We start from the raw sequence: 26,200 nt of genomic DNA, 5'->3' as shown, positions 1-26,200 counted from the left end.
GCCGTACTTTGAACGAGGGTATGCCGCTCCAGCCTCCAGCTAGGTGCGCGGGTACCCACAAATAAACGGCACGGGGTAGGTGCATCTATCTACTATCTACTACCACTATAAAAAAAAAGAGAGGGACAGATCCAAACAATCACATCCATCCATCATCAAAATCTAATGGCTCTTAATCATTTTGTGTTTAACTCGATCAACCACGCAACAAGCCACGCTCGATCAATCGCTAATCTGCCCGCGGTAAAAAGGAAAGAAAACCGCCCGCCCGCACGACCTCCTCCTTCTGCCGCACGAGCTCCTCTCCTCATCCTCCTGCGCCGTTTCGCGCCGCCTTCACCGCCGCCTCGCGCCGCCGGAACTATGGGAAGCGGCCGCGGGTCACCGGGAGCCTCCCCAGCCGCGGGAGCCCGCCCCACCGCGCCTTCACCGCCGCCTCGCGCCACCGGAGCCACAAGAAGCGGCCGCGGGTCGCCGAGAGCCCCCCCAGCCGCGGGAGCCCGCCCCGCCGGCTCGCGCCGCCAGAGCCACGCGAAGCGGCCGCGGGTCGCCGGGAGCCCCCCCCCCCCCAGCCGCGGGAGCCCGCCCCGCTGCCTCGCGCCGCCGGAGCCACGGGAAGCGGCCGCGGGTCGCCGGGAGCCGCTGGCCGCCGGAGCCGCGCCCTTGGTCGCGGGCCGCCGTTCCTCCCGCTCCTTTCGCCGCGCCCCGGTCCTCTTCTGCTTCCCGGCGGCCAAGTGCGAGCGTAGAAGCAAGCAAGTAAGCTCAACTATTCCTAATTTGCAGACTACACACTACCTACCGTTTTGCGTTCAGAATGTTGGCCCTCTTAGACTCTGTTTCACATTTGCTAGTGTTTGTGTGTTTCAACCAAAGGGATTGAGCAATTTCACCAGTAAGATGTATAAATGCCCCAACAGAGGTGAATTTTCTGAGTAATACGGTCCTTCTATCAGAGGTGAATTTTCTAAGTCATGCTTCATGATGTCTAATATTTACTGTCTTTGTACCAACTATCTTCAAGAAAGTCATATGGCCCAGATAAAAAATTCCTATTCACCTAGATTTAAAGTTGATCAAAGTTATTTCTCACCAGAGGCATAAGGGTTTTCTACCTAACCTTCTCACCCTTCCTAAGTATCCAGGTATAATTTTGTTCTGTGGTTGGCGATGTGCTATCCACGGTATGATAATGGTAAGTTAACCTTGACATTTTGCCAGGATTGATGTACGCTTCAGCAAATTCTGGATATTAATGTTGGTGTTGTTGTGTAGGTTCTAGAAGCATTTCTTGCTCCAGGATCTGAATTGTGGATGTTTAATGAGGTGGCAGAGAAAAAGAGGGAGAAAAACTGACTGATGATAGTATGGATATTTTTGGACTAACAAACATTAAATTGTACACAAAGAAGGGAATGTTCTCATCAGGTGGCACTTAGAAAGCTTGCCTCTTGAGACCTTTGATTCTGTGAGTATATGCTCCATCGTAGAGATAAATAGATTGCTCTGAACTTTTCTGTTCAAACAATTATTATTTTTATGAATCAGCCAATGTGGTCCAAAATGGCAAGTCAGCATTGCCCTGCATTTCTTCTACTCAAGTTTACCTGTGCTGAAGCTACCAATGCTAACTTTGGAACCACAAATTTTGATTCTTGTAGATGAGTCGGTGGAGGACTCCATTGTACAATTAGATTCATGGTGCTTAGCTACACTTCTTCTAATTCATGACGTTCATGCGAGCAACAAGCAGCCTGGCTGTGACATACTATATAACTGACAGTTCACAGGTAACCCAAACGTCTTCCGTTGAAGGAGTCAAAATCACATCTACGTCACAATGGCTTTTCTCACAGCTCCTGGATTCGGGAGATGTAGCATGCACTGGAGAAATCGATAACAATCAGTGAAATACTGGACTCGAGAACAATAAACCTTGTATCTATCTCCAAATTCAGCGATTACGTTCTGTCAAATGAACTTGTTAGTATTTCATTAGCCATGGTGGCAGAAGACAACCAAATCGACAGTGTTTCTCGAGGAACTCTTCGCTGAGGAGGTACTATGTAAAATGTGACATGCTTTGAATTGTGCTTTAATAGTTCAAAATCATGCCTTTTCCACAATCTATGTCTACAGGCCACACTTCCCAGCTAACAATGACTTCAAGTATCTCTATTTAATGATGCACCATATGTTAGTTTATAAAGTTAACCACCGACTTGCCTTAGATCTCATCTGACCGTGGTAATCGTATGTTACAGGAAAACAAGGTGTGCATACGGTCTGCTGAGTTTTACCTGTACGGACAAGAGGAGTTGAGCTTCCTTGACATAATGGCCAGGGCTCGTGAGAGAGACGAGATTGTGACCGGCTCCGTTCGCCGCCGTCCGGGCAGCACGACCTTGCCGCCCCTCGCTCCTCGCCGCCGTCAGCAACACCACGGCTGGACCTGCTGCCCCTCGCTCCTCGCCGCCGTCCGCAGCAACACCACGACCCTGCCGCCCTGTGGTCCTCGCCGCTGTCCGCAAGCCCGCACGGTCCAGCCGCCTCTTGGTGCCGGTCTTGAGTTTGTTAACTGCATTGCACCGCCCTGCCGCTCTGAAGGTTTGTCGCCCGTAGAAATTTGAGGGAGATTCATGTTGGAAATATGCCCTAGAGGCAATAATAAATTGATTATTATTATATTTCCTTGTTCATGATAATCGTTTATTATCCATGCTAGAATTGTATTGATAGGAAACTCAGATACATGTGTGGATACATAGACAACACCATGTCCCTAGTAAGCCTCTAGTTGACTAGCTCGTTAATCAATAGATGGTTACGGTTTCCTGACCATGGACATTGGATGTCGTTGATAACGGGATCACATCATTAGGAGAATGATGTGATGGACAAGACCCAATCCTAAGCCTAGCACAAGATCATGTAGTTCGTATGCTAAAGCTTTTCTAATGTCAAGTATCATTTCCTTAGACCATGAGATTGTGCAACTCCCGGATACCGTAGGAGTGCTTTGGGTGTGCCAAACGTCACAACGTAACTGGGTGGCTATAAAGGTACACTACGGGTATCTCTGAAAGTGTCTGTTGGGTTGGCACGAATCGAGATTGGGATTTTGTCACTCCGTGTAAACGGAGAGGTATCTCTGGGCCCACTCGGTAGGACATCATCATAATGTGCACAATGTGACCAAGGGGTTGATCACGGGATGATGTGTTACGGAACGAGTAAAGAGACTTGCCGGTAACGAGATTGAACAAGGTATCGGTAATCGAATCTCGGGCAAGTACCATACCGCTAGACAAAGGGAATTGTATACGGGATCGATTGAGTCCTTGACATCGTGGTTCATCCGATGAGATCATCGTGGAACATGTGGGAGCCAACATGGGTATCCAGATCCCGCTGTTGGTTATTGACCGGAGAACGTCTCGGTCATGTCTGCATGTCTCCCGAACCCGTAGGGTCTACACACTTAAGGTTCGATGACGCTAGGGTTATAAAGGAAGCTTGTATGTGGTTACCGAATGTTGTTCGGAGTCCCGGATGAGATCCCGGACGTCACGAGGAGTTCCGGAATGGTCCGGAGGTAAAGATTTATATATAGGAAGTCCTGTTTCGGCCATCGGGACAAGTTTCGGGGTCATCGGTATTGTACCGGGACCACCGGAAGGGTCCCGGGGGCCCACCGGGTGGGGCCACCTGCCCCGGGGGGCCACATGGGCTGTGGGGGTGCGCCTTGGCCTACATGGGCCAAGGGCACCAGCCCCTAGAGGCCCATGCGCCAAGATATAGAAAAAAGGGGAGAGTCCTAAAGGGGGAAGGCACCTCCGAGGTGCCTTGGGGAGGATGGACTCCTCCCCCCCTCTTAGCCGCACCCCTTCCTTGGAGGAAGGGGCAAGGCTGCGCCTCCCCCCTCTCCCCTGCCCCTATATATAGTGGAGGGGAGGGAGGGCATCCATACCTGAGCCCTTGGCGCCTCCCTCCCTCCCGTGACACCTCCTCCTCTCCCGTAGGTGCTTGGCGAAGCCCTGCAGGATTGCCACGCTCCTCCATCACCACCACGCCGTTGTGCTGCTGCTGGATGGAGTCTTCCTCAACCTCTCCCTCTCTCCTTGCTGGATCAAGGCGTGGGAGACATCGTCGAGCTGTACGTGTGTTGAACGCGGAGGTGCCGTCCGTTCGGCACTAGGATCATCGGTGATCTGAATCACGACGAGTACGACTCCATCAACCCCGTTCACTTGAACGCTTCCGCTTAGCGATCTACAAGGGTATGTAGATGCACTCTCCTTTCTACTCGTTGCTGGTCTCTCCATAGATAGATCTTGGTGATACGTAGGAAAATTTTGAATTTCTGCTACGTTCCCCAACAGTGGCATCATGAGCTAGGTCTATGCGTAGTTACTATGCACGAGTAGAACACAAAGTAGTTGTGGGCGTCGATATTGTTCAATATGCTTGCCGTTACTAGTCTTATCTTGATTCGGCGGCATCGTGGGATGAAGCGGCCCGGACCAACCTTACACGTACGCTTACGTGAGACCGGTTCCACCGACAAACATGCACTAGTTGCATAAGGTGGCTGGTGGGTGTCTGTCTCTCCCACTTTAGTCGGATCGGATTCGATGAAAAGGGTCCTTATGAAGGGTAAATAGCAATTGGCATATCACGTTGTGGTTCATGCGTAGGTAAGAAACGTTCTTGCTAGAAACCCATAGCAGCCACGTAAAACATGCAAACAACAATTAGAGGACGTCTAACTTGTTTTTGCAGGGTATGCTATGTGATGTGATATGGCCAAAGGATGTGATGAATGATATATGTGATGTATGAGATTGATCATGTTCTTGTAATAGGAATCACGACTTGCATGTCGATGAGTATGACAACCGGCAGGAGCCATAGGAGTTGTCTTTATTTATTTGTGACCTGCGTGTCAACTTAAACGTCATGTAATTACTTTACTTTATTGCTAACCGTTAGCCATAGTAGTAGAAGTAATAGTTGGCGAGGCAACTTCACGAAGACACGATGATGGAGATCATGATGATGGAGATCATGGTGTCATGCCGGTGACGATGATGATCATGGAGCCCCGAAGATGGAGATCAAAAGGAGCAAAGTGATGATGGCCATATCATGTCACTATTTGATTGCATGTGATGTTTATCATGTTTATACATCTTATTTGCTTAGAACGACGGTAGTAAATAAGATGATCCCTTACAACAATTTCAAGAAGTGTTCTCCCCTAACTGTGCACCGTTGCGACAGTTCGCTGTTTCAAAACATCACGTGATGATCGGGTGTTTTATTCAGACGTTCAAATACAACGGGTGTTGACGAGCCTAGCATGTATAGACATGGCCTCGGAACACATGCAAAACACTTAGGGTTAACTTGACGAGCCTAGCATGTACAGACATGGCCTCGGAACACGGAGACCGAAAGGTCGAACATGAGTCGTATAGAAGATACGATCAACATGAAGATGTTCACCGATGATGACTAGTCCGTCTCACGTGATGATCGGACATGGCCTAGTTTGACTCGGATCATGTAATCACTTAGATGACTAGAGGGATGTCTATCTGAGTGGGAGTTCATAAGATGAACTTAATTATCCTGAACATAGTCAAAAGGTTTTTGCAAATTATGTCGTAGCTCACGCTATAGTTCTACTGTTTAGATATGTTCCTAGAGAAAATATAGTTGAAAGTTGATAGTAGCGATTATGCGGACAGTAGAAAGCTTATGTCCTTAATGCACCGCTCAGTGTGCTGAACCCCAAACGTCGTCTGTGGATGTTGCGAACATCGGACATACACGTTTTGATAACTACGTGATAGTTCAGTTAAACGGTTTAGAGTTGAGGCACCAAAGACGTTTTTGAAACATCGCGAAACATATGAGATGTTTTGAGGGCTGAAATTGGGATTTCAGGCTCGTGCCCATGTCAAGAGGTATAAGACCTCCGATGACTTTCTTAACCTGCAAACTAAGGAGAAAAGCTCAATTGTTGAGCTTGTGCTCAGATTGTCTGAGTACAACAATCATTTGAATCGAGTGGGAGTTGATCTTCCAGATAAGACAGTGATGGTTCTCCAAAGTCATTGCCACCAAGCTGTTAGAGCTTCGTGATGAACTATAACATATCAGGGATAGATATGATGATCCTTGAGGTATTCGCGATGTTTGACACCGCGAAAGTAGAAATCAAGAAGGAGCATCAATTGTTGATGGTTGGTGAAACCACTAGTTTCAAGAAGGGCAAGGGCAAGAAGGGATACTTCATGAAACGGCAAATCAGTTGCTGCTCTAGTGAAGAAACCCAAGGTAAAACCCAAACCCGAGACTAAGTGCTTCTGTAATAAGGGGAACAACCACTAGAGCAGAATTACCCTAGATACTTGGTAGATAAGAAGGTTGGCAAGGTCGTGAGAAGTATATTGGATATACATTGTGTTAATGTGTACTTTGCTAGTACTCCTAGTAGCACCAGGGTATAAGATACCGGTTCGGTTGCTAAGTGTTAGTAACTCGAAATAAAAGCTACGAAATAAACGGAGACTAGCTAAACGTGAGATGACGATATGTGTTGGAAGTGTTTCCAACGTTGATATGATCAAGCATCACACGCCCCCTCTACCATCGAGATTGGTGTTTGCGTTGAGCATAGACATGATTGGATTATGTCTATCGCAATACGGTTATTCATTTAAGGAGAATAATGGTTACTCTGTTTATTTGAATAATACCTTCAATGGTCTTACACCTAAAATGAATGGTTTATTAAATCTCGATCGTAGTGATACACATGTTCATGCCAAAAGATAGTAATGATAGTACCACCTACTTGTGGCACTGCCACGTAAGTCATATTGGTATAAAACGCATGAAGAAGCTCCATATTGATGGATCTTTGGGCTCACTCGTTTTTGAAAAGTTTGAGACATGCGAACCATGTCTATTGGTGTATATGCATGAAGAAACTCCATGCAAATGGACCGTTTTGACTCACTTGATTTTGAATCACTTGGGACATGCAAATCATACCACATGGGCAAGATGACTGAAAAGCCTCATTTTCAGTAAGATGGAACAAGATAGCAACTTGTTGGAAGTAACACATTTTGATGTGTGCAGTCCAATGAGTGCTGAGGCATGCAGTGAATATCGTTATGTTCTTACTTCACAGATGATTCGAGTAGATGTTGAGTATATTTACTTGATGAATCACGAGTCTGAATTATTGAAAGGTTCAAGTAATTTCAGTGTGAAGTTGAAAGATCGTCGTGACAAGAGGATAAAAAGATCTATGATATGATCATAGAGATGAATATCTGAATCACGAGTTTGGCACAGAATTAAGACATTGTGGAAATTGTTTCACAACTGATACAGCCTGGAACACCATAGTGTGATGGTGTGTCCGAACATCATAACTGCACCCTATTGGATATGATGCATACCATGATGTCTCTTATCGAACTGCCACGATAGTTTGTGGGTTAGGCATTAAAGACAACCACATTCACTTTAAATAGGGCACCACGTAATTCCGTTGAGATGACACCGTATGAATTATGGTTTAGAGAAACCTAAGCTGTCATTTCTTAGAAGTTTGGGGCTGCGATGCTTATGTGGAAAGGTTTCAGGCTGATAAGCTCGAACCCAAAGCGGATAAATGCATCTTCATAGGACACCCAAAACAGTTGGGTATACCTCCTGTCTCAGATTCGAAAGCAATAAAGGATTGTTTCTAGAATCGGGTCCTTTCTCGAGGAAAAGTTTCTCTCGAAAGAATTGAGTGGGAGGATGGTGGAGACTTGATGAGGTTATTGAACCGTCACTTCAACAAGTGTGTAGCAGGACACAGGAAGTTGTTCCTGTGGCACCTACACCAATTGAAGTGGAAGCTTATGATAGTGATCATGAAGTTTCGGATCAAGTCACTACCAAACCTCGTGGGATGACAAGGATGCGTACTACTTCAGAGTGGTACGTAATCCTGTCTTGAAGGTCATGTTGCTAGACAACAATGAACCTACGATCTATGGAGAAGCGATGGTGGGCCCGGATTCCGATAAATGGCTCAAGGCCATAAAACCCGAGAGAGGATCCATGTATGAAAACAAAGTGTAGACTTTCGAAGAACTACTTGATGGTCGTAAGGCTGTTAGGTACATATGGATTTTGAAAGGGAGACAGACAATGATGGTAAGTGTCACCATTGAGAAAGCTCGACTTGTCGTTAAGATGTTTTTCGACAAGTTCAAGGAGTTGACTACAATGAGACTTTCTCACTCGTAGCGATGCTGAGAGTCTGTTGGAATTATATTAGCAATTACTGCATTATTTATGAAATCTTGCAGATAGGATGTCAAAACATTGTTTCCTCGACGATTCTTGAGGAAAGGTTGTATGTGATACAACTGGAAGGTTTTGTCTATCCTGAAATATGCTAATAAGTATGCAAAGCTCCAGCAATCCTTCTGAGGACTGGAGTGAGCATCTCGGAGTTGGAATGTATGCTTTGATGATGATCAAAGATTTTGGGTGTATACAAAGTTTATGAGAAACTTGTATTTCCAAAGAAGTGAGTGGGAGCACTATAGAATTTTTGATGAGTATATGTTGTTGACATATTGTTGATCAGAAATGACGTAGAATTTCTGGAAAGCATATAGGGTTATTTTGAAAGTGTTTTTCAATGGAAAGCCTGGATTAAGCTACTTGAACATTGAGCATCAAGATCTATAAGGATAGATCAAAACGCTTAATAGTACTTTCAAATGAGCACATGCCTTGACGTGATCTTGAAGGTGTTCAAGATGGATCAGTCAAAGAAGGAGTTCTTGCCTGAGTTGTAAGGTATGAAGTTAAGACTTAAAGCTCGACCATGGCAGAATAGAGAGAAAGGAACGAAGGTCGTCCCCTATGCTTAAGACATAGGCTCTACAGTATGCTATGCTGTGTACCGCACCTGAAGTGTGCTTTACCATGAGTCAGTCAAGGGGTACAAGAGTGATCCAAGAATGGATCACAGGACAGCGGTCAAAGTTATCCTTAGTAACTAGTGGACTAAGGAATTTTCTCAATTATGGAGGTGGTAAAAGAGTTCGTCGTAAAGGGTTACGTCGATACAAGCTTAACACCTATCCGGATAGCTCTGAGTAGAGATACCGGATACGTATAATGGAGCAACAATTTAGAATAGCTCCAAGTAGAACAATTATTTGGAATAGCTCCAAATAGAACGTGGTAGCTGCATCTAGGAGATGACATAGAGATTTGTAAAGCACACACGGATCTGAAAGGTTCAGACCCATTGACTATAACCTCTCTCACAAGCATAACATGATCAAACCCAGAACTCATCGAGTGTTAATCACATGGTAAATGTGAACTAGATTATTGACTCTAGTAAACTCTTTGGGTGTTAGTCACATGGGGATGTGACCTTGAGTGTTAATCACATATCGATGTGAACTAGATTATTGACTCTAGTGCAAGTGGGAGACTGTTGGAAATATGCCCTAGAGGCAATAATAAATTGATTATTATTATATTTCCTTGTTCATGATAATCGTTTATTATCCATGCTAGAATTGTATTGATAGGAAACTCAGATACATGTGTGGATACATAGACAACACCATGTCCCTAGTAAGCCTCTAGTTGACTAGCTTGTTAATCAATAGATGGTTACGGTTTCCTGACCATGGACATTGGATGTCGTTGATAACGGGATCACATCATTAGGAGAATGATGTGATGGACAAGACCCAATCCTAAGCCTAGCACAAGATCATGTAGTTCGTATGCTAAAGCTTTTCTAATGTCAAGTATCATTTCCTTAGACCATGAGATTGTGCAACTCCCGGATACCGTAGGAGTGCTTTGGGTGTGCCAAACGTCACAACGTAACTGGGTGGCTATAAAGGTACACTACGGGTATCTCTGAAAGTGTCTGTTGGGTTGGCACGAATCGAGATTGGGATTTTGTCACTCCGTGTAAACGGAGAGGTATCTCTGGGCCCACTCGGTAGGACATCATCATAATGTGCACAATGTGACCAAGGGGTTGATCACGGGATGATGTGTTACGGAACGAGTAAAGAGACTTGCCGGTAACGAGATTGAACAAGGTATCGGTAATCGAATCTCGGGCAAGTACCATACCGCTAGACAAAGGGAATTGTATACGGGATCGATTGAGTCCTTGACATCGTGGTTCATCCGATGAGATCATCGTGGAACATGTGGGAGCCAACATGGGTATCCAGATCCCGCTGTTGGTTATTGACCAGAGAACGTCTCGGTCATGTCTGCATGTCTCCCGAACCCGTAGGGTCTACACACTTAAGGTTCGATGACGCTAGGGTTATAAAGGAAGCTTGTATGTGGTTACTGAATGTTGTTCGGAGTCCCGGATGAGATCCCGGACGTCACGAGGAGTTCCGGAATGGTCCGGAGGTAAAGATTTATATATAGGAAGTCCTGTTTCGGCCATCGGGACAAGTTTCGGGGTCATCGGTATTGTACCGGGACCACCGGAAGGGTCCCGGGGGCCCACCGGGTGGGGCCACCTGCCCCGGGGGGCCACATGGGCTGTGGGGGTGCGCCTTGGCCTACATGGGCCAAGGGCACCAGCCCCTAGAGGCCCATGCGCCAAGATATAGAAAAAAGGGGAGAGTCCTAAAGGGGGAAGGCACCTCCGAGGTGCCTTGGGGAGGATGGACTCCTCCCCCCCTCTTAGCCGCACCCCTTCCTTGGAGGAAGGGGCAAGGCTGCGCCTCCCCCCTCTCCCCTGCCCCTATATATAGTGGAGGGGAGGGAGGGCATCCATACCTGAGCCCTTGGCGCCTCCCTCCCTCCCGTGACACCTCCTCCTCTCCCGTAGGTGCTTGGCGAAGCCCTGCAGGATTGCCACGCTCCTCCATCACCACCACGCCGTTGTGCTGCTGCTGGATGGAGTCTTCCTCAACCTCTCCCTCTCTCCTTGCTGGATCAAGGCGTGGGAGACATCGTCGAGCTGTACGTGTGTTGAACGCGGAGGTGCCGTCCGTTCGGCACTAGGATCATCGGTGATCTGAATCACGACGAGTACGACTCCATCAACCCCGTTCACTTGAACGCTTCCGCTTAGCGATCTACAAGGGTATGTAGATGCACTCTCCTTTCTACTCGTTGCTGGTCTCTCCATAGATAGATCTTGGTGATACGTAGGAAAATTTTGAATTTCTGCTACGTTCCCCAACAATTCACTGCTTTGTTGCTTCAAAATATGTCAAATTAGGCCATCAATTCAAGTCAGACCAGTGAATACATTGGTTCCATACTGCTGCCTTTATACTAATTTTTGGAGTTGCACATGCCTCACACAGCATGCACATGCCTGATGGATTGAAACTTTACACCTCCTGCAGTAATGTGTCTTCTTCACTTAAATGCAAACAAGTTCAGATTAATCCTTTTTGGAGTTCGCCTCTTAATAAGTTTGGATTACGATGTACTTAGTTCTGTGCTGTCGGATGTAAACTGCGGATTTTGTAGACTACACCGCTCGCCGATCTGTTATTTGCCTCACACAGCACATCTACAAATTTACTGCCCCTTGTTATGTCAAATTAGGGCCCAACAATTGCTTCAAATTAGGCCCCAACAACCCAACCAACCATACCTCCAATGAGCACATCGTAATATATCTGAAATTCATACCATGTTGTTTACATACCATGCTGTTTCACATTGATTTCACTTATTACATCGTGCCATGTTAATGAAAACATAACTCATGTTCATCCGATACTGCCCTCAACTATGGTGATAAGCGAATTAGAAAATACAAATTCATCTCAGCCATCATTGCTACCAGGCTCCTAAGCCATTGACCATCTCCTTTGCTTCTCTATCAATTGGTTTATGGTGCTGCTGAGGAGCTTTCATGATTCTGTGATATTCTTCGCAAGTAGATCAGGTGCAATGCTTTGGTTTCAAATGACCCTTCCCAATTTAGTATAAGTTATTCATTACTTTGGTTCTGTACTGCTAATGCTGGGGGCTTCTGTTCCTTCCTCTGTTTTGTTTAACATTTCTGCTGATGAAACGCAGATGGCAAGCACAATCCAGATGCACATACGTTCATATCAGGAATCATTCTCCGTTTGCGGACCTAACCAACACATCTACAATTGGGAATGAAAATCAGGACCCGCAACAAAATAGCAGTCAGTCTGCATATGCCCAAATATCTGTTGAGAAAGAATCAGCATCCCTGCACTGGCGTCGTGTAAACCTCCAACAGAAGATTCCTTCAGCTGGGGATAGTGTTACCCATGATCCGGTTGCATGCACACATGCTTCTTCACTAGGGTCTGTGCAATGTATTGCTTTTAGCAACATAACCAGCACACATACAGATGGTATATTCATCCACTTCATATAAGATTGCATTGTTGCACCTATTACTATTGTTTATAAATTCATCTCCTATTTTATTGTAGGGTGTACATCTACAAGCTCCGCGAGTCATCGTCTCGAAGAAGTAAATGGTGGCCGAAAATTAAGAAGTGGCACCAGTTGGTATGCCGGCCTATCCAATGAACAGAGGGCATAGTGCTTAAATAAACAGCGGATTGCGCGGCTAAAAAGAAAACAGACCTCAAACAAAGATAATGTCGATGCCACTCAGAGTTCCTCTTTTCCAGTTGGTAAGACGAACTCCAAATAGGAGATACAAATGGACCATCTTCATTCTAAAATATGAGTTGCTCTACTATTGTGATGTACAGGTGCAACCTCCATGGCGCCACCCTCCATGAGGTCATCTCTTCCGGCCGTGCAAAGGTCTGGAGCTAGACCCTGCAGAACATTTTAGACCATCTATATTACTACTAATAGTAGTAGCAGCAGCATAATAATACAGGATTGGCCCCAACGATAATGATTTTGGTCCGATATTTAACCTTCACTTTCCCTGGTATTTTCTCTCTCAAGGTCTTTAAAGAGGCCTTTTGTTTTCCGCCTTCCAGACTGGCTCTGGTGCATTCTGGATCCATTGTTTAGTAGTATGCTGCATTGATCATACATGAGGCTCTATTTCTAGCCTTTTTATTCATTTTGTTAATTATGAAAACACTAATGTAAGGAGTTGTATCAGTATATTATATGTCATCGGAGATGAATGATGAAAGATTCAAGCCTTGATTCTCACAGGGTGATTGAAAACAAAGTCATATTTGTCGCTTTTTTTATATTCAGAATTGAATTCTACTCATTATGCTCGTACACATATATTTGCTCTTCGTGCTAGGCATGTAGGAATTGTTCCCAAATTATTTGTTTCATATGAGATGACGCAATACTCTGAAATCTTAGACCTTTGTATTTCAAACTTATTTTTTCCAGTGCATAGTATCTAACCGTGGGTTTTTTCCTCATGTGCAGAGTGCTACAGTTGGATATTTGTTCAAGACAATTATGTCTGAAGTTCAAACTGCTATCATAAAAGCATTTGCTCCGGTGTTCTAAAGTTTTTCGGTGAAGTGTAATGTATTCGACCATTAGTGACACTACTGACCATAAGCCATAGTACCAATGATGTTATTTCCAATTTGAAATTTGTGTCCGTTGTGACTAATAAGTAACCTGCTCAGGATGCTCTTATTTGTATATATTTTGAAACTGTTTCCGGATTGATGTATTAGAAGAGTGTGGTTAGTCTAGATTTAATCAGTATACTTCAGTTTGGTTTAGTTCAGGGCAGATAGTACAAGAAAATACCAAAATTATCTGCTGCGAAGAACACGTCAGACATGCTTTTTCAATCTCCCTGTACTTCTATGGTTCTGAATTTTCTATTGTAGAACTGTACAACAAGTTAGTTTGTTATTCAAGCAAAATCCATTTATTATAAAAAGTGTGCATGGATTGCTCAATTACTAGGATTGTAGCCCATTAGGTAGTTCCAAATCCATTTATTTTGTAGAACATTGGCTATTTCATCAGTCTAAAAATTAAGGTAGCTCAATAGGATTGTATACTAACATTAGCTTATTTAGTGACTGTAATTTGCGGCTAATGGTAATCATATTAGTTAGGGGGTTGTGAGTTCTATGAAATATGGGATAGAAAGGTTTATTGAACATATATTAGCTTATTTAGTGACTTCGTAATTTAGGGCTAATGACAGTTCCATGTTAGTTAGGGAGTTGTCCAGTTTCATGTATGTTTGTGTGTCAGAGACATGAACATTATCGTTTCATGCCATATTAATTTTTCCTATACATCACAATAGGCGCAAAACAATCGTTTCCCGAATGAGACCGGAACATTTGTCTTTTCATGCCATGCAAAATATTCTTATAAATTTTTTATTTGAATAAGTGACTCTTAACTAGGATGAATGAGGAAATATATCTTTCAAGTGTATACGTGCGTTGCACGTACACGTTTACTAGTGCATACAAAATGCGGATGCACCTCCCTCGACAGCCCGTTGCTGGATCCCGCGAGGCCCCTCGCTTCATACAGCTCATGTCGACCTCGCACGCCCAGCTTTCCAGCCAGAGCCAGGCCGTTTCCAAAGTCTGTTTGCTCCCACGGTTCGTCCCCCCACGGCGATTGGCACTGTCCACTACTGTCGTCGTGGCCATGCCCAAACACCGAAACAAACGTTGTCCTCCGCAACGGTAATGCCAGCGGAAGCAGACGCCGTAGCCCGGTCCGGTTTAACACCGTGTGCACCACTGTACATCGAGTTACTGTAGTTTATTTATGAGAGAAGTCTGAAATAAACCTTGAATTCATACCCAAAGTCTGAATTGAACCCTCACCTTTTGATCCCAGAGATCGGCACCCTGTATTTATCGATCCTGGTCAATCTTCGCCCTAGAACTATTTGTTGCACCGGGAAAAAGATGATCCCAACCGGGATTACTCACTTCTCATATTGACTATTTTAGGCCCACGTGACATCTCCATCTTCTTCCTATCTCTCTTTCTCTTCTCTTTTCTCGGAATACGCCAGGCCACATGCATGTCTACTCGCAAGACGTCGCTCCCCAGCGATGCGCCGGTGCTGTGTGTTCATCTCAGAGCCTGTTGCTGAAGTGCGAGTGTAAACCGATGTCAAGGGCACTCCGCTCTTGGCTGGTCCCGTGCCGAGAGACTGGCGCACATCCACCTCTGCTTTGGGGCGTCGCCGGATTCGCGCCTGGTCGAACGACGCCGGCGCGAGCCATGCCGCTGCTGGCGAGTCGCCCTGCGATGAGGCAGACCAGGACCATGCACTGATGAACGTATGAAGCCTTGAACCGCATCAACAATTGCCCGTTGTTAGGTGGCCAACGGGCGCGCAGAGGGATACAGCGGGCACCGGGGCACGTACTCCCTCCGTCCGGAAATACTCCCTCCGTTCCAAAATAGACGACTCAATTTTGTACTAACTTAGTACAAAGTTGGGTCATCTATTTTGGAACGGAGGGAGTACTTGTCATCAAAATAGACAAAAAAGGATGTATCTAAAATTAAAATGCATCTAGATACATCTCCTTTTATTCATTTTAATGACAAGTATTTTCGGACGGAGGGAGTACATGTTAAGAAGCTGACTACCTAAGCATATTTGATCGATTCCGGCTTGATGTGATAGTATACGCAAGGTAGGCGATTGCTTCTGCCGTATTACACACGTACGCAGTACTACAACTAGCTAAACACGTGACACAGATCGACTCATCCCGGCGCGCAACGTGTACGAACGATCACGGCAGGTAAAAAGAAGAAGATGAAAATGCATGCCCACAGCCTCTCTAGTGGTCACGCAACCCGGTGAGCAAAAAAGGGGCAGGATTGACCGGGATTAAAAAGAACAGGGTACCAATTTCAGGGATTTTAAGATCAAGGTTCAATTCAAACTTTGAATATAAAGTTAAGGTTTATTTTAGATTTTTCTCTTTATTTATTTACTCGGTCATCGCGCCGCCCGAGACTGGGGACCACGTATAGTTTCTTTTCATAGTTCTGTCGTGCCATCTGTCAGGACACCACCTCCTCCCGGCCGTTGAACGACGGAACCTACCACAACGGCTAGTCGGCGCCCGTCCGGCCGGCCCACCGCCCAAAGGGTCACGTCACGCCCATCCCAACGGGAAGGCCCGGACGCATCCGCCGCGTCCGTTGGCGATCCAACGCACCACGTGGCCCCCGAGCTAGCCGTTGCCGCTGCCCCAAGGGTCGGGTCGACATGGCCGGCGCCGCTAACGGTAACCCTGCGCTCACAGGCAGCCTGGTCTCGTCGCAGAGTGTCTCGCACGACGCCGCGTGACAGCGGCCCCGCTAATGACGCGCCATCGGCTAAACCCTTGCTTCATCCGCTATAAATGGCGGCCTCCCCCTGGCTCCAACTCACAACTCGCAGCGCACCACACCTCTCCCTCCCACAGCTTCCATACAGAGCCGGCCAGAGCACTCCGCCCGTCGTTGCAGCCCTCCACTCTCCTGCTAAGCTCAGCCAGCTTTCCTTCCGTCCACCACCACCAGCAGCACCAACCAAATGGCTCGCTTCGCAGTGGTCGCCGCAATCGTCGCCCTCCTCGCCATCACCGCCGCCGCGCAGGGCCCCATGCCGGCGCCCAAGATGGCCCCGCTGCCGGCGCCCCCGACGAGGTCACCCCCGGTCGCCACGCCTCCGACCGCATCGGCGCCGTCCCCGATGGCCTCTCCCCCGGCCCCGCCCACCGACGCCCCCACCGGCGCTCCTTCCGCGATGACGCCTTCCGCGGTCGCCGGAGCACCCGCGGGCGCCCCTGCCGGCGCGCCCAGCGGCACCACCCCCGCCAGCTCCGCCGTCTACGCCTCCTCCGTCAGCTTCGTCGCCGTCGCCGGTGCCGTCGCCGCCGCCGTCATGTTCTAGATGCAGCGGTCCTCGCTCGACCGCCGCGGGAGTGCCACTCTGTTTTCATTAGTACTGTTGTTTATACAACGAGATTCATTTTTAGAGGCTGCGGAGAGAGTGACATGACATGAGGTTGCCATGTTATCTTGCCACATACTGTATGCTCGAGATCGTTATTAATGGAATTCTTTCATTTGTTACATTATCTCCTTCCATGGGTGTCTTCTCTGCTTTCCAAGTCGAGAAACTTTTCAGTCAGTGTCGTCAAATGCGACGTGTGTAGCGTGTTCTTCACGAGATGAATTTTTGATTTCCGTGTTTGTAAAATGCAGGCGTGCTCACGTGGTAGCGTGAGATGCTGCATAGTAACTTTACTTTCTCCGCGTTTCTTCCCTTTTGAGGTTCGCTGAGAGAAATAGGCGGTCGGATGTAAGTTGGATTTTACTTTGGCACTTTGCACAACCACGCATAATCATAGTGTATTTTTGTAGCGAAATATTATCTAGATTTCTTGGAGTGAAACTTGTTTGGATCAACAACGCTGGATGCAAAAGACAGAACATTTCCTTTGTATAACCATGTTTTTTAATCGTGAGTGTTGATTTATCATTATGAAACTGGTTAGCTCAGAAAAAAGAACAATTAGCAGGCAAAACTACATCAAAATGGGCATGCGGGTCCCAATCAAAGAATTTCCAAATGGTGTTGGCTAACATAACTCGTAATTTTTTTCCTGTAAAACTTAAGAGCAGTCAATATATATAACTACCGTTTTTGGATATTACACTAGTTAAAAAACATTATGGACGGAGGGAGTAGCATTTTGGAGTAACAAAGTACTCCTTCCTTCCTATTGTTTTAGCGTTTTAGACGTTTTGGAGGTAACGAAGGACCCCATCGGATACGAAATTCGGTTGTACTCAATTTTGATTTGCATTAAACCGAAAAAGGGAGCCCCGCACCTCACATCCAGAGTATTGGCAACCTCTTTTTGTGCATACACAATATCTGTACGGGATTTGGCGGGACTGAAGTTTCAGCCGCCACCCTTCCGTCTCCCGCGCCTCCGCCGACACCAACCTTGTTGCCCGTCCCACCACCCCCGCCGCTCGTGCGTCGCCATCGAGCCGTTGGAGGCGACCGTCGTCCATCCTGAGGTCACGCTGGTCCAATCAGTTAAATCTGGCGTGGAACGACAATGACATGAGCCACCTCGGCTGTGGGTGAAGCTGCTGCTGGACGACCTCCACCTTTCGCCGCCTCTGCTTCGCCCCTGAAGGCCTGACATCGGCTTCTTCTCTCGCGAAGGGCGATGTCACGCCTATGTGGTCGGTAGTCGGCCTCATGCATTGGCAACGACACACGTATTCCACCGGCGCCTCTCAAGCTCCATGTCCGACCTATCCAGCCGGTGGGTGGCGTCAACGACGGCATGCCGGGGTACCGCCGGCTGCGGCCGAGCGGCTAGGTCCTTCGGCTCTCCTCTCCGGGGTCCAATTGTAATCTATTTTCTGCTTTGAGGATGCTTTGTGCTATTTTTCAGGACCCTATTGTAAATTCAATCAATGGCTACGTGGGCTCCACATCTGACCTGGAACGGTTGTTATAGTATCTGTTCTACCCGAACCCGCTTTGTACTGTACAAAAGCTTTAGGGTATACCCTACACCCCTATTAGGGTACATGATTTTATAGTATCAGTTAGAGTTGCTCTAAACCCCCGTTTGGAGGTTGGTATTGGGACTTTTAAATACAACCTTTTGGATGACCTTTGAATTGAAACATGAAATCTAATTTCAATACCAACCGGCATTGAGCAATGGCAGAACCTTCACGAAAAATCAGACCCCCCCCCACGCGGCTCTTGTATTCCTTTGAATCGCCTCTATCCTCAACTTATGGAAAACATACTGCTTCGGCCAAGAAAAAAAACTGGCGACGGGTGGATAAGAGGCGGCGACCACGGGAGGAAGGAGGACTGTTCATGTGCCTCAAACGCCGCCGACGTCGACGGTGATTGTCAAGTGTCGCGCAGGCTGAAGCGCGTCAGCAACGAGGGAACGGTTGACCAACTTCATGACGGTGACGTACACACAGGCTGGCGTGTCGATGGTTGTAGGTGCATCGGTGGTAGCCCCGCTGGGCGAATATATCCTTAGCGTGGGTGTGCGAACCCATGGGTTCTTTTTTTTTCAAATAAACCCATGAGTTCTAATACTAGTCGACGGCTTCTTTCACACCTGAATGAAATCAAACAATATAAATCAAATCATCTTTGTTCCCATTACTTGTTTTCCCAACAGATGCAGTAATAACCAGTTGGTAATAATAAACTTGCAACACCACCACCATTCACCCAAGCCTTGTTTGGATTATCGTTTTTCTTCTAGATACATTGTAAAATATATACATGTCTCTGCCGGTCGTTTTGGTTTCCGACTGGAAATAGCTATTGACCGGTAAGTTACACCCGGAAGTTAAATATACCTGTATTGAATTACAACCAAAACAAGCTCGGCCCAAAGAAATTGGAAAGCTCACAAAAAGCTAGGTACACCACTACCCTATGAACCATCAAATACCTGGTGTTGGAGATTGCAAACATTTATTTTGGACCCCGATAAAATCCGAATGTTCGGATTTTAAGCATTTCATTCCGAATGTTTTTACATTGTAATTTTAGTTGACAGGAGGTGGCAACTTTAGTTATTAAGACATGACAACTTTGTACCAGTTCGTTTTTTTGTCAGAAAATTGCAAAGTTTGCCAACCTCACATGAACTAAAGTTGCTATAAAAAGTTCGTATTTGCCATGCTTAAAATCCGAACGTTCGAGATTTATTATTGCTGTTTATTTTAGGTGCACGTTGAGTTATCGCAGAGCGAAGGAGTACGGTTCTCCAAGAGGGAGATGGGTCGAACTAGTCGTTGGACCCTGTCTCGCCGCGACACGGTGCCAAGGGTCAACTTGGCTGGCGCGGCGCCCCTCCGCGAAGAGGGGTGGCGGGCATGAAAATGGCAGCACGGCGACAGTCTGGTCTCACGCGTTGTTGCTCACAGCCCATCGACAGCGACCGCGCCGATGCCGCGCGGGATCTCGCGAGACTCGAACGTTACAGACTCGATCGTTGCCCTCCTGGCCGTCACCGCCGCCGCGCAGGCCCCCGGAGCGGCGCCCAGGATGGCGCCTCTCCCCGCACCGCCGGCGAGGTCCCCGGCCACCGCCCCTGCGCCGGTCGCCACGCCGCCCACCGCCGCGTCGCCGTCCCCGATGGCCTCTCCCCCGGCCCCGCCCACCGACGCCCCGACCGGCGCTCCCTCCGCGATGACCCCCTCCGCGGTCTCCGGCACACCCGTGGGCGCACCTGCCGGCGCACCCAGCGGCACCCCCGCCAGCTCCGCCGTATACACCTCCTCCGTCAGCTTCGTCGCCGTCGCCGGCGCGGTCGCCGCTGCCATCGTGTTCTAGACGGAGCGAGACTCTGCTCTCGGGGCTCTGTTTTCGCGTTGTTTATACTGCGAGATTCTTTCAATGATTCTTTGTTGGACGGACTGAGGAGAGGTTGATACATACCACCATGCGATGTAATGTTGTTACGGATGCATGGGATTATTATGAATACAAATTCGTTTATTCGTTACCTTACCAGACAATAATTTGGCTCATTCTCTTACGTTAGCTCTCCAATCAGTGTTCTAAATTTAAATAATTGATTTCTTTATAAAATACTCTTTTGTTACATCAGTATACTAAAATCAAAATGCACCAAGTACATCCGGCTCCAGATTAGAAGAGATACATTAGACAGTGCAAAAAAAAACTACTCACTCCGCAAAAAAATATAAGTGTGTTTAAATCACTACTGAAAGTATATACTAAGAGCCTGTTCGGATGCACTCCACTCATTCAAATCTTCCACTCCACTCCCAGCTCCTGGACTGATGGCTCCTTCCAACAAATCGAGAGTTTATAAGATGTTTGGCAACTGACTCCACTCCAGGGAACGGCGCTAGTGGGTGGGCCGTCGAGCTCCTCCACTCCGTCGCCGGCCGCGTCGAGGTCGCCGACGTCGTCCCTCCCGGCGCTGGTCGTACTGCCGTGCGCGGACCCATTGGAGCTCATCCAGAGGCCGGCGCGGACACCGCTGCGCGGGCGTGTGCTGTACTTCTCGGCGGAGTTGCTGGCGGCACTCAAGGAACAAGCTAGGCAGGAGCTCCCGGAGGCCGGGAACGCGGCGGGTGCGGCCGCCCTGACGCGGTTCCAGACGTTGGGCTCGCTGATGTGGCGGTGCGTCACCCGCGCTCAGCGGCTGGTCCCTGACCACGTGTCCGTGTTCCGCGTGGCCGTCAACAACCGAAGGTGGCTCCGGCCGGCGCTGCCGAGGGAGTACTTCGGGAACCGCATCCACGTCGTCAGCATAGAGTCTGCGCGCTCTTCAGACCTGCTGGTGCACGGCGGGCACGGGCGGAGGCAGCGGCCCTGGAGCGCGCGGTGGCGGCGTACACGGACGCGGCCATCAGGGAGCACGTCGCGGCGCGGACGGCAAGCCCGCCAGGGAACAACGCTAGTGGGCGGCGGCGGCGTGGCGCTTGGGTTCAATGGTCGGAGAGTAGCTGCGAGAGAGAAAGAAATTTCGATCGATCTGGCGAAGGGAGTCGCCCGCGGAGCTCGCTATTAGCCACTCCGCCGAATTGAATTACATGCAGCTCCGCTCCACTCTTTCTACTCCGAGGAGCGGTAGCGTTCGGCGCCACTCCGCCCGCTCCGGGCGCGGAGTTGCGGAGCGGAGTGCATCCGAACAGGCCCTAAAGAGGTCACATGACTCTTGAAATCGTATCAAAGCAATTAACATCATTCAGTAGCAAAATCTTCAACCATCGTCGTTGGCAACTCCAGGCAACAAAATATCCACATTGACTACCATCATTAGCAACAACGGACAACAAAACTTCAACCGGAATCGTTGATAACATGCACAAGTGTCGTCGTCTCCAGATCCAACCACTCATGCTAGATTTTGGGTTTTTCATCCCGGTCTGGTGCAGGTATGCAGTATGAAGTTGATGTCCGTGGAAGGCCAAAACATGTCTTTTGCATTGCAAACTTAGGATTGGTCATTCAATGCAATGGTAACGCAAGATGGTAGAGTACCTAGAATGTCCTTTGATTACCCGTCGAAAAAAAGGGGTTTTCAGAACTTTGCTCCTTACTGAAAAGGGCATACCATGTTAATTTACTCGCATTCTCTTACTTAAAGATAGTGTTCATGCCATTTTGTGGAAAAAGGAACTAGTGGCAAATGTCGTTCGATGCCAGCAACCCATTAGCCTGGCACACGCGACTAGAAGATGACAACCCCAACAATATCCATTGTTCCATGTGTTCATGCTTGTCATTCAGGTCAATTGCCTCGCCAACTACTCTACCATATTGACCTTCTTTTTTTGTTTTTAAAAAAAACTACCATATTGACTTGTCGTGGTTGGTTCTCATTGTCCAGATTGATTACCTTCTCGGGGACTGTCGTAATTATCTGGATGGGGAAGCTTCCTCGCTAATTTTGCTCATTGCCCATAGAGACAGTTCTGAAACCGTTGCGTAATATATCGATCGCCACTCACTCACACAGAAGTGAGAAAATACAGGCTACATACATATATGACACCTCGCTAAAGTGCCCTTGATAATAATAGATGGTACATGTATTCAGGTGGAACCATGGAAGTGGAGTCTTCAAGATCACCAAAATTTCTCTTATTATAATGAAGGGCCACATAAAGAAAGTTAACGCAATGAGGCTTCGTTGCACGCAGGAGAGAAACTTGGAGAGAAGAAAGAGTGAGTTATGTGAATTGAGCTTGATATGATGGTCTGAAACGACTAAATGTGACGTATATTTTTAGAACGTCACGAAGATCACAAGACCCCTCCCGATTCCACTTATATTTTTTTGATAAAGGAAATATATTAATATCAAGGCGATACCAAATACACCCAGCCTCTGCAACAACATAATGTTTAAATTAAGTCCAAAAAGCAAGGATGCACACATCCAAAAGAAAACAAAAGAAGAAGAAAAAAGAAAACAAAGAACCCGCCGAAGCAAATAGAGATTCGCAACAGCAAGAACACGAAGAGTAGTAATGACAGGTAGATTTGAAGAAGGTTCTCCAAAACGACGCCTACAAGAAGCTAACAGTGCACAAACATCGTCGGCGGCCGGCCTAACCAGCATGGTCAGATCCTGAATTTTCGCACCGGAGAAGGTTTCATCTCAGACAATGTCTTCAACAAGAAAAACGACTGGGGAGCCGCCACTACAAGGTACAAGCACTGAAGGCCAGACCTAAGGTTTTCACTCCGGAAACTGAGACGTCGAACTCAAAGAGCATCGTCAAGAATGAAGTCTGCTTGTGTCGCCGCCCCACTCGCCGAGAATACTGCTGCAAAACGCCAATTATTCGACGCACATACTTCTTCCGATCTACTATGCATGCTCTCTGGAATCTTCTCCGGCTCTCGACTCGATACGAGCATGCAAGATGGAACCTCCAGAGCCTATTCGTTCTTCTTCAAACACGCCTTGATTCCCCTATCAACACCTTGGTTAACGCGACAATGAAGGTGCCAGGCGGACCCAAGGTGGATAGTTGTCGCCACTAGCCATAGGAAATGGATCTCCATGTTGCCAATGGCGGTGGTAGGACACCTGCGGCAACGACAGAGCATGCAATGAGCCCATAGCTCTGCCCACCACAAGCGTTGATATAACGCTTGTTGAACCAAGCACACACGCACGCCTCCTGGGCAAGTTGTCGTGTGTGTGCCCAGTCGTAGCAGTCCGCGGAAGATCTTGATGTCGTCTGATTGGCGCCAAGAAACTGCTGTGGGAGGTGGCCACGCCGGGAACTCGCCTTCCAAACCATTCCAGCGCCGCGGTAGAGGATGCACATGGCAGCGGCGGTAGAAAACCTAGGGCCAAAAAAACATCACTGCGACCTGCCAGATTGGCATCTGTGCGTCGATCTGCGCATGGAAGGAGGAGGAGGAGGGATGGGGATTTGGGAGCGCGAGGAGGGGCGGCCGGCCGCCGTCATCGGCCAACCGGTGTGGCGAGCGACGGCGGCGGCGAGGTGATCTTGCGAGGTGGCGCTCGAGAGGTTGGTGATGTGGAAGCCTCGGAGTCGCCTGGAAGGCGACCCGGAGGCGGTTTCTTTTTCCGTGGGTCTTCTGTGATAGTAGTGTTGTCGGTTCCACTTATATGAAATTCACAAAGATTGATCCGCTGCAAGGTTCAAATATTAGGTATGAAAAAGGGAAACGGAATCGAAACAAAAGCAAAGGGTACAAGCAAAGCCAACAGTCCACACATAATCATCCCCAAAGGAACCCTGTGCCAGAAATGAGGTATGGATTGAGAAGAAAGACTAGTGTTTGGTCCATACCCACTTGAGTGATTTGTTTAGATATAGAATTTGATAGTCAATGACGTTTTCCCATCTTGATCTTGACTGTTGATAAATAGATAAAATTTTTCCGTAAAAATAAAATAAATAAATGCCGTTTTCCCATCTTGGAACCACTACACCAACTCTAATCGGTTAACATAAATGGTTAACCTATTTAGGTCTAGCGCTAACGAGTCGTGCATTGCGTGCTTACCCCTTGATTTGCTTGACATTGTTTGTTTTTAGGTTGCTTAGTTGGCTTACTCTTATCAAGTCAAAATTCTACACCGTTTGTGACTCTTTTTTTTTTTGCAACCCAATCCGAGAGCTTTTATTCAACAAAAGCACTCCTAGCATCATCCACTATAAAACACACGTCATGCTGCAGCTAACGCGAAGTCTCCGTAGAAAAAAGTAGTTTTTTTTAGGGTCGTAGATAAAAGTAGTTGATGAAATGTTGACGCGTTCAGGATCCACCACGTTCCGCGAAACTAGTCGTTAGACGACCTCGTGATTAGTGATTACCACCCGTAATCCCAGGACGCGGTGCCGGTGCGAGAAGGAATCAAACTCGCACGGCGCCGCCCGCGAACACATCCCACCTGTGTCGCTGACAGACTGGTCTCTCTCACGCGTCGATGCCGTTGGCGACAGTGCTACACGGGCCCGCGGCAGCCTGAGACCCGAACGTTACAGCTGTTGCCCACCTCAACCGACATTTAGAAAAATCCCCTTCCCGCTATAAAACCGCGCCACCTCCCTCCTTCCCAATTCACAACTCGCAGCTCACAAGCCTCAAGCACTACTACTACGCGCAGATCCAAAGCATTCGCTTGCCGTCGCCCCCTCTCCTCTCCAAGTCCCAGGCAAGGCTTTCACCGTCGACAAGAACCGGATGGCTCGCTTCGCCGTCGTCGCCGCCATCCTCGCCCTCCTCGCCGTCGCCGCCGCCGCGCAGGGCCCCATGCCGGCGCCCAGGATGGCCCCGCTGCCGGCCCCTCCGGCGAGGTCCCCGGCCACCGCCCCCGCGCCGGTCGCAACACCTCCAACCGCCGCGTCGCCGTCCCCGATGGCATCTCCCCCTGCCCCGACCACCGACGCTCCCTCCTCGATGACGCCGTCCGCGGTCTCTGCCACACCCACCGGCGCACCCATCGGCGCCCCCACCGGCACCCCCGCGAGCTCCGCCGTTTACTCATCGGCCGCCAGCTTCGTCGCAGTCGCCGGAGCGGTCGCCGCCGCCATCGTGTTCTAGATGGATCGACGACTCTGCTCGCTGTTGTCTATACAGTTTCATTGTTTCTGAGATTTCTTCGTTATAGACGGAGGAAAGATTACACACGACATTGCGATGTAATCTTGTTACGAGATTATTATGAATATAAAATTCTTTCATTTGTTACTTTATATTCTCCTCTCGTGGATGTGTATTTCCCTTTTCAGCCGGGCTACAAATTCAGTTCCAGTATAATTCTTACAAGCTGCTCTGCTCGAGCATGTTGTTCAAACGGCATTTTAGATGTTCTTCAGGGTAGTTCTCTGACTTGCACTACTAGTTGGGAGTGGGAAAACCAGCATCAATGACTATTGTAGAACAGAGTAAACTGACCGTTTTTAGATGATTCAAAACTCAAATTTGCCTATCCTGTGAACAGTTTTGTGCGTGTGTGTGTCAAAGAACCACAAGATGGTACTCCACGTAGGACGATAAAAGAAATGCCGAAGAGCCTGAACTACAGAATGAGGGGTGAAAAAGCCTCGGTTTGTTATTCGTGCCACTAACTTTTTTTTTCGCAAGACAAATTTTCAATATATTCATCAATCATGGCAGTATAGAGAACAC

General features: G+C 47.8%; 3 protein-coding genes and 1 pseudogene across 3 annotated transcripts; all 4 read left to right on the top strand.

The window, feature by feature from the left end:
- Window positions 1-363: 363 nt before the first annotated feature.
- LOC123090255 (probable ion channel POLLUX) lies at window positions 364-2,627 on the top strand (annotated as a pseudogene).
- A 13,779-nt stretch (window positions 2,628-16,406) lies between these two features.
- Window positions 16,407-17,111, top strand: LOC123089321 (arabinogalactan protein 1). Its single transcript, XM_044511030.1, has one exon. It carries the CDS (start codon window positions 16,568-16,570, stop codon window positions 16,925-16,927), a length of 360 nt encoding a protein of 119 aa, XP_044366965.1. The 5' UTR covers window positions 16,407-16,567; the 3' UTR covers window positions 16,928-17,111.
- Window positions 17,112-19,671: 2,560 nt separating this feature from the next.
- LOC123089320 (classical arabinogalactan protein 5) lies at window positions 19,672-20,599 on the top strand. Its single transcript, XM_044511029.1, has one exon. The coding sequence runs from the start codon at window positions 19,991-19,993 to the stop codon at window positions 20,375-20,377; it is 387 nt and encodes a 128-aa protein (XP_044366964.1). The 5' UTR covers window positions 19,672-19,990; the 3' UTR covers window positions 20,378-20,599.
- Window positions 20,600-25,115: 4,516 nt separating this feature from the next.
- Window positions 25,116-25,764, top strand: LOC123089318 (arabinogalactan protein 1). The gene has a single exon (XM_044511028.1). The coding sequence runs from the start codon at window positions 25,253-25,255 to the stop codon at window positions 25,610-25,612; it is 360 nt and encodes a 119-aa protein (XP_044366963.1). The 5' UTR covers window positions 25,116-25,252; the 3' UTR covers window positions 25,613-25,764.
- Window positions 25,765-26,200: the final 436 nt, after the last annotated feature.

The sequence above is a fragment of the Triticum aestivum genome, chromosome 4B (genome assembly GCF_018294505.1).
Source record: "Triticum aestivum cultivar Chinese Spring chromosome 4B, IWGSC CS RefSeq v2.1, whole genome shotgun sequence".
NCBI classification, from domain to species: Eukaryota; Viridiplantae; Streptophyta; class Magnoliopsida; order Poales; family Poaceae; genus Triticum; species Triticum aestivum.
The sequence above is the reverse complement of the archived record's forward strand: the minus strand, read 5'-3'. Positions and strand labels throughout refer to the sequence as shown.

Bases quoted from the DNA above. Each gene is read 5' to 3' on its own strand.
- LOC123089321 (XM_044511030.1), top strand. From the start codon at position 16,568: ATGGCTCGCTTCGCAGTGGTCGCCGCAATCGTCGCCCTCCTCGCCATC.
- LOC123089320 (XM_044511029.1), top strand. From the start codon at position 19,991: ATGCCGCGCGGGATCTCGCGAGACTCGAACGTTACAGACTCGATCGTT.
- LOC123089318 (XM_044511028.1), top strand. From the start codon at position 25,253: ATGGCTCGCTTCGCCGTCGTCGCCGCCATCCTCGCCCTCCTCGCCGTC.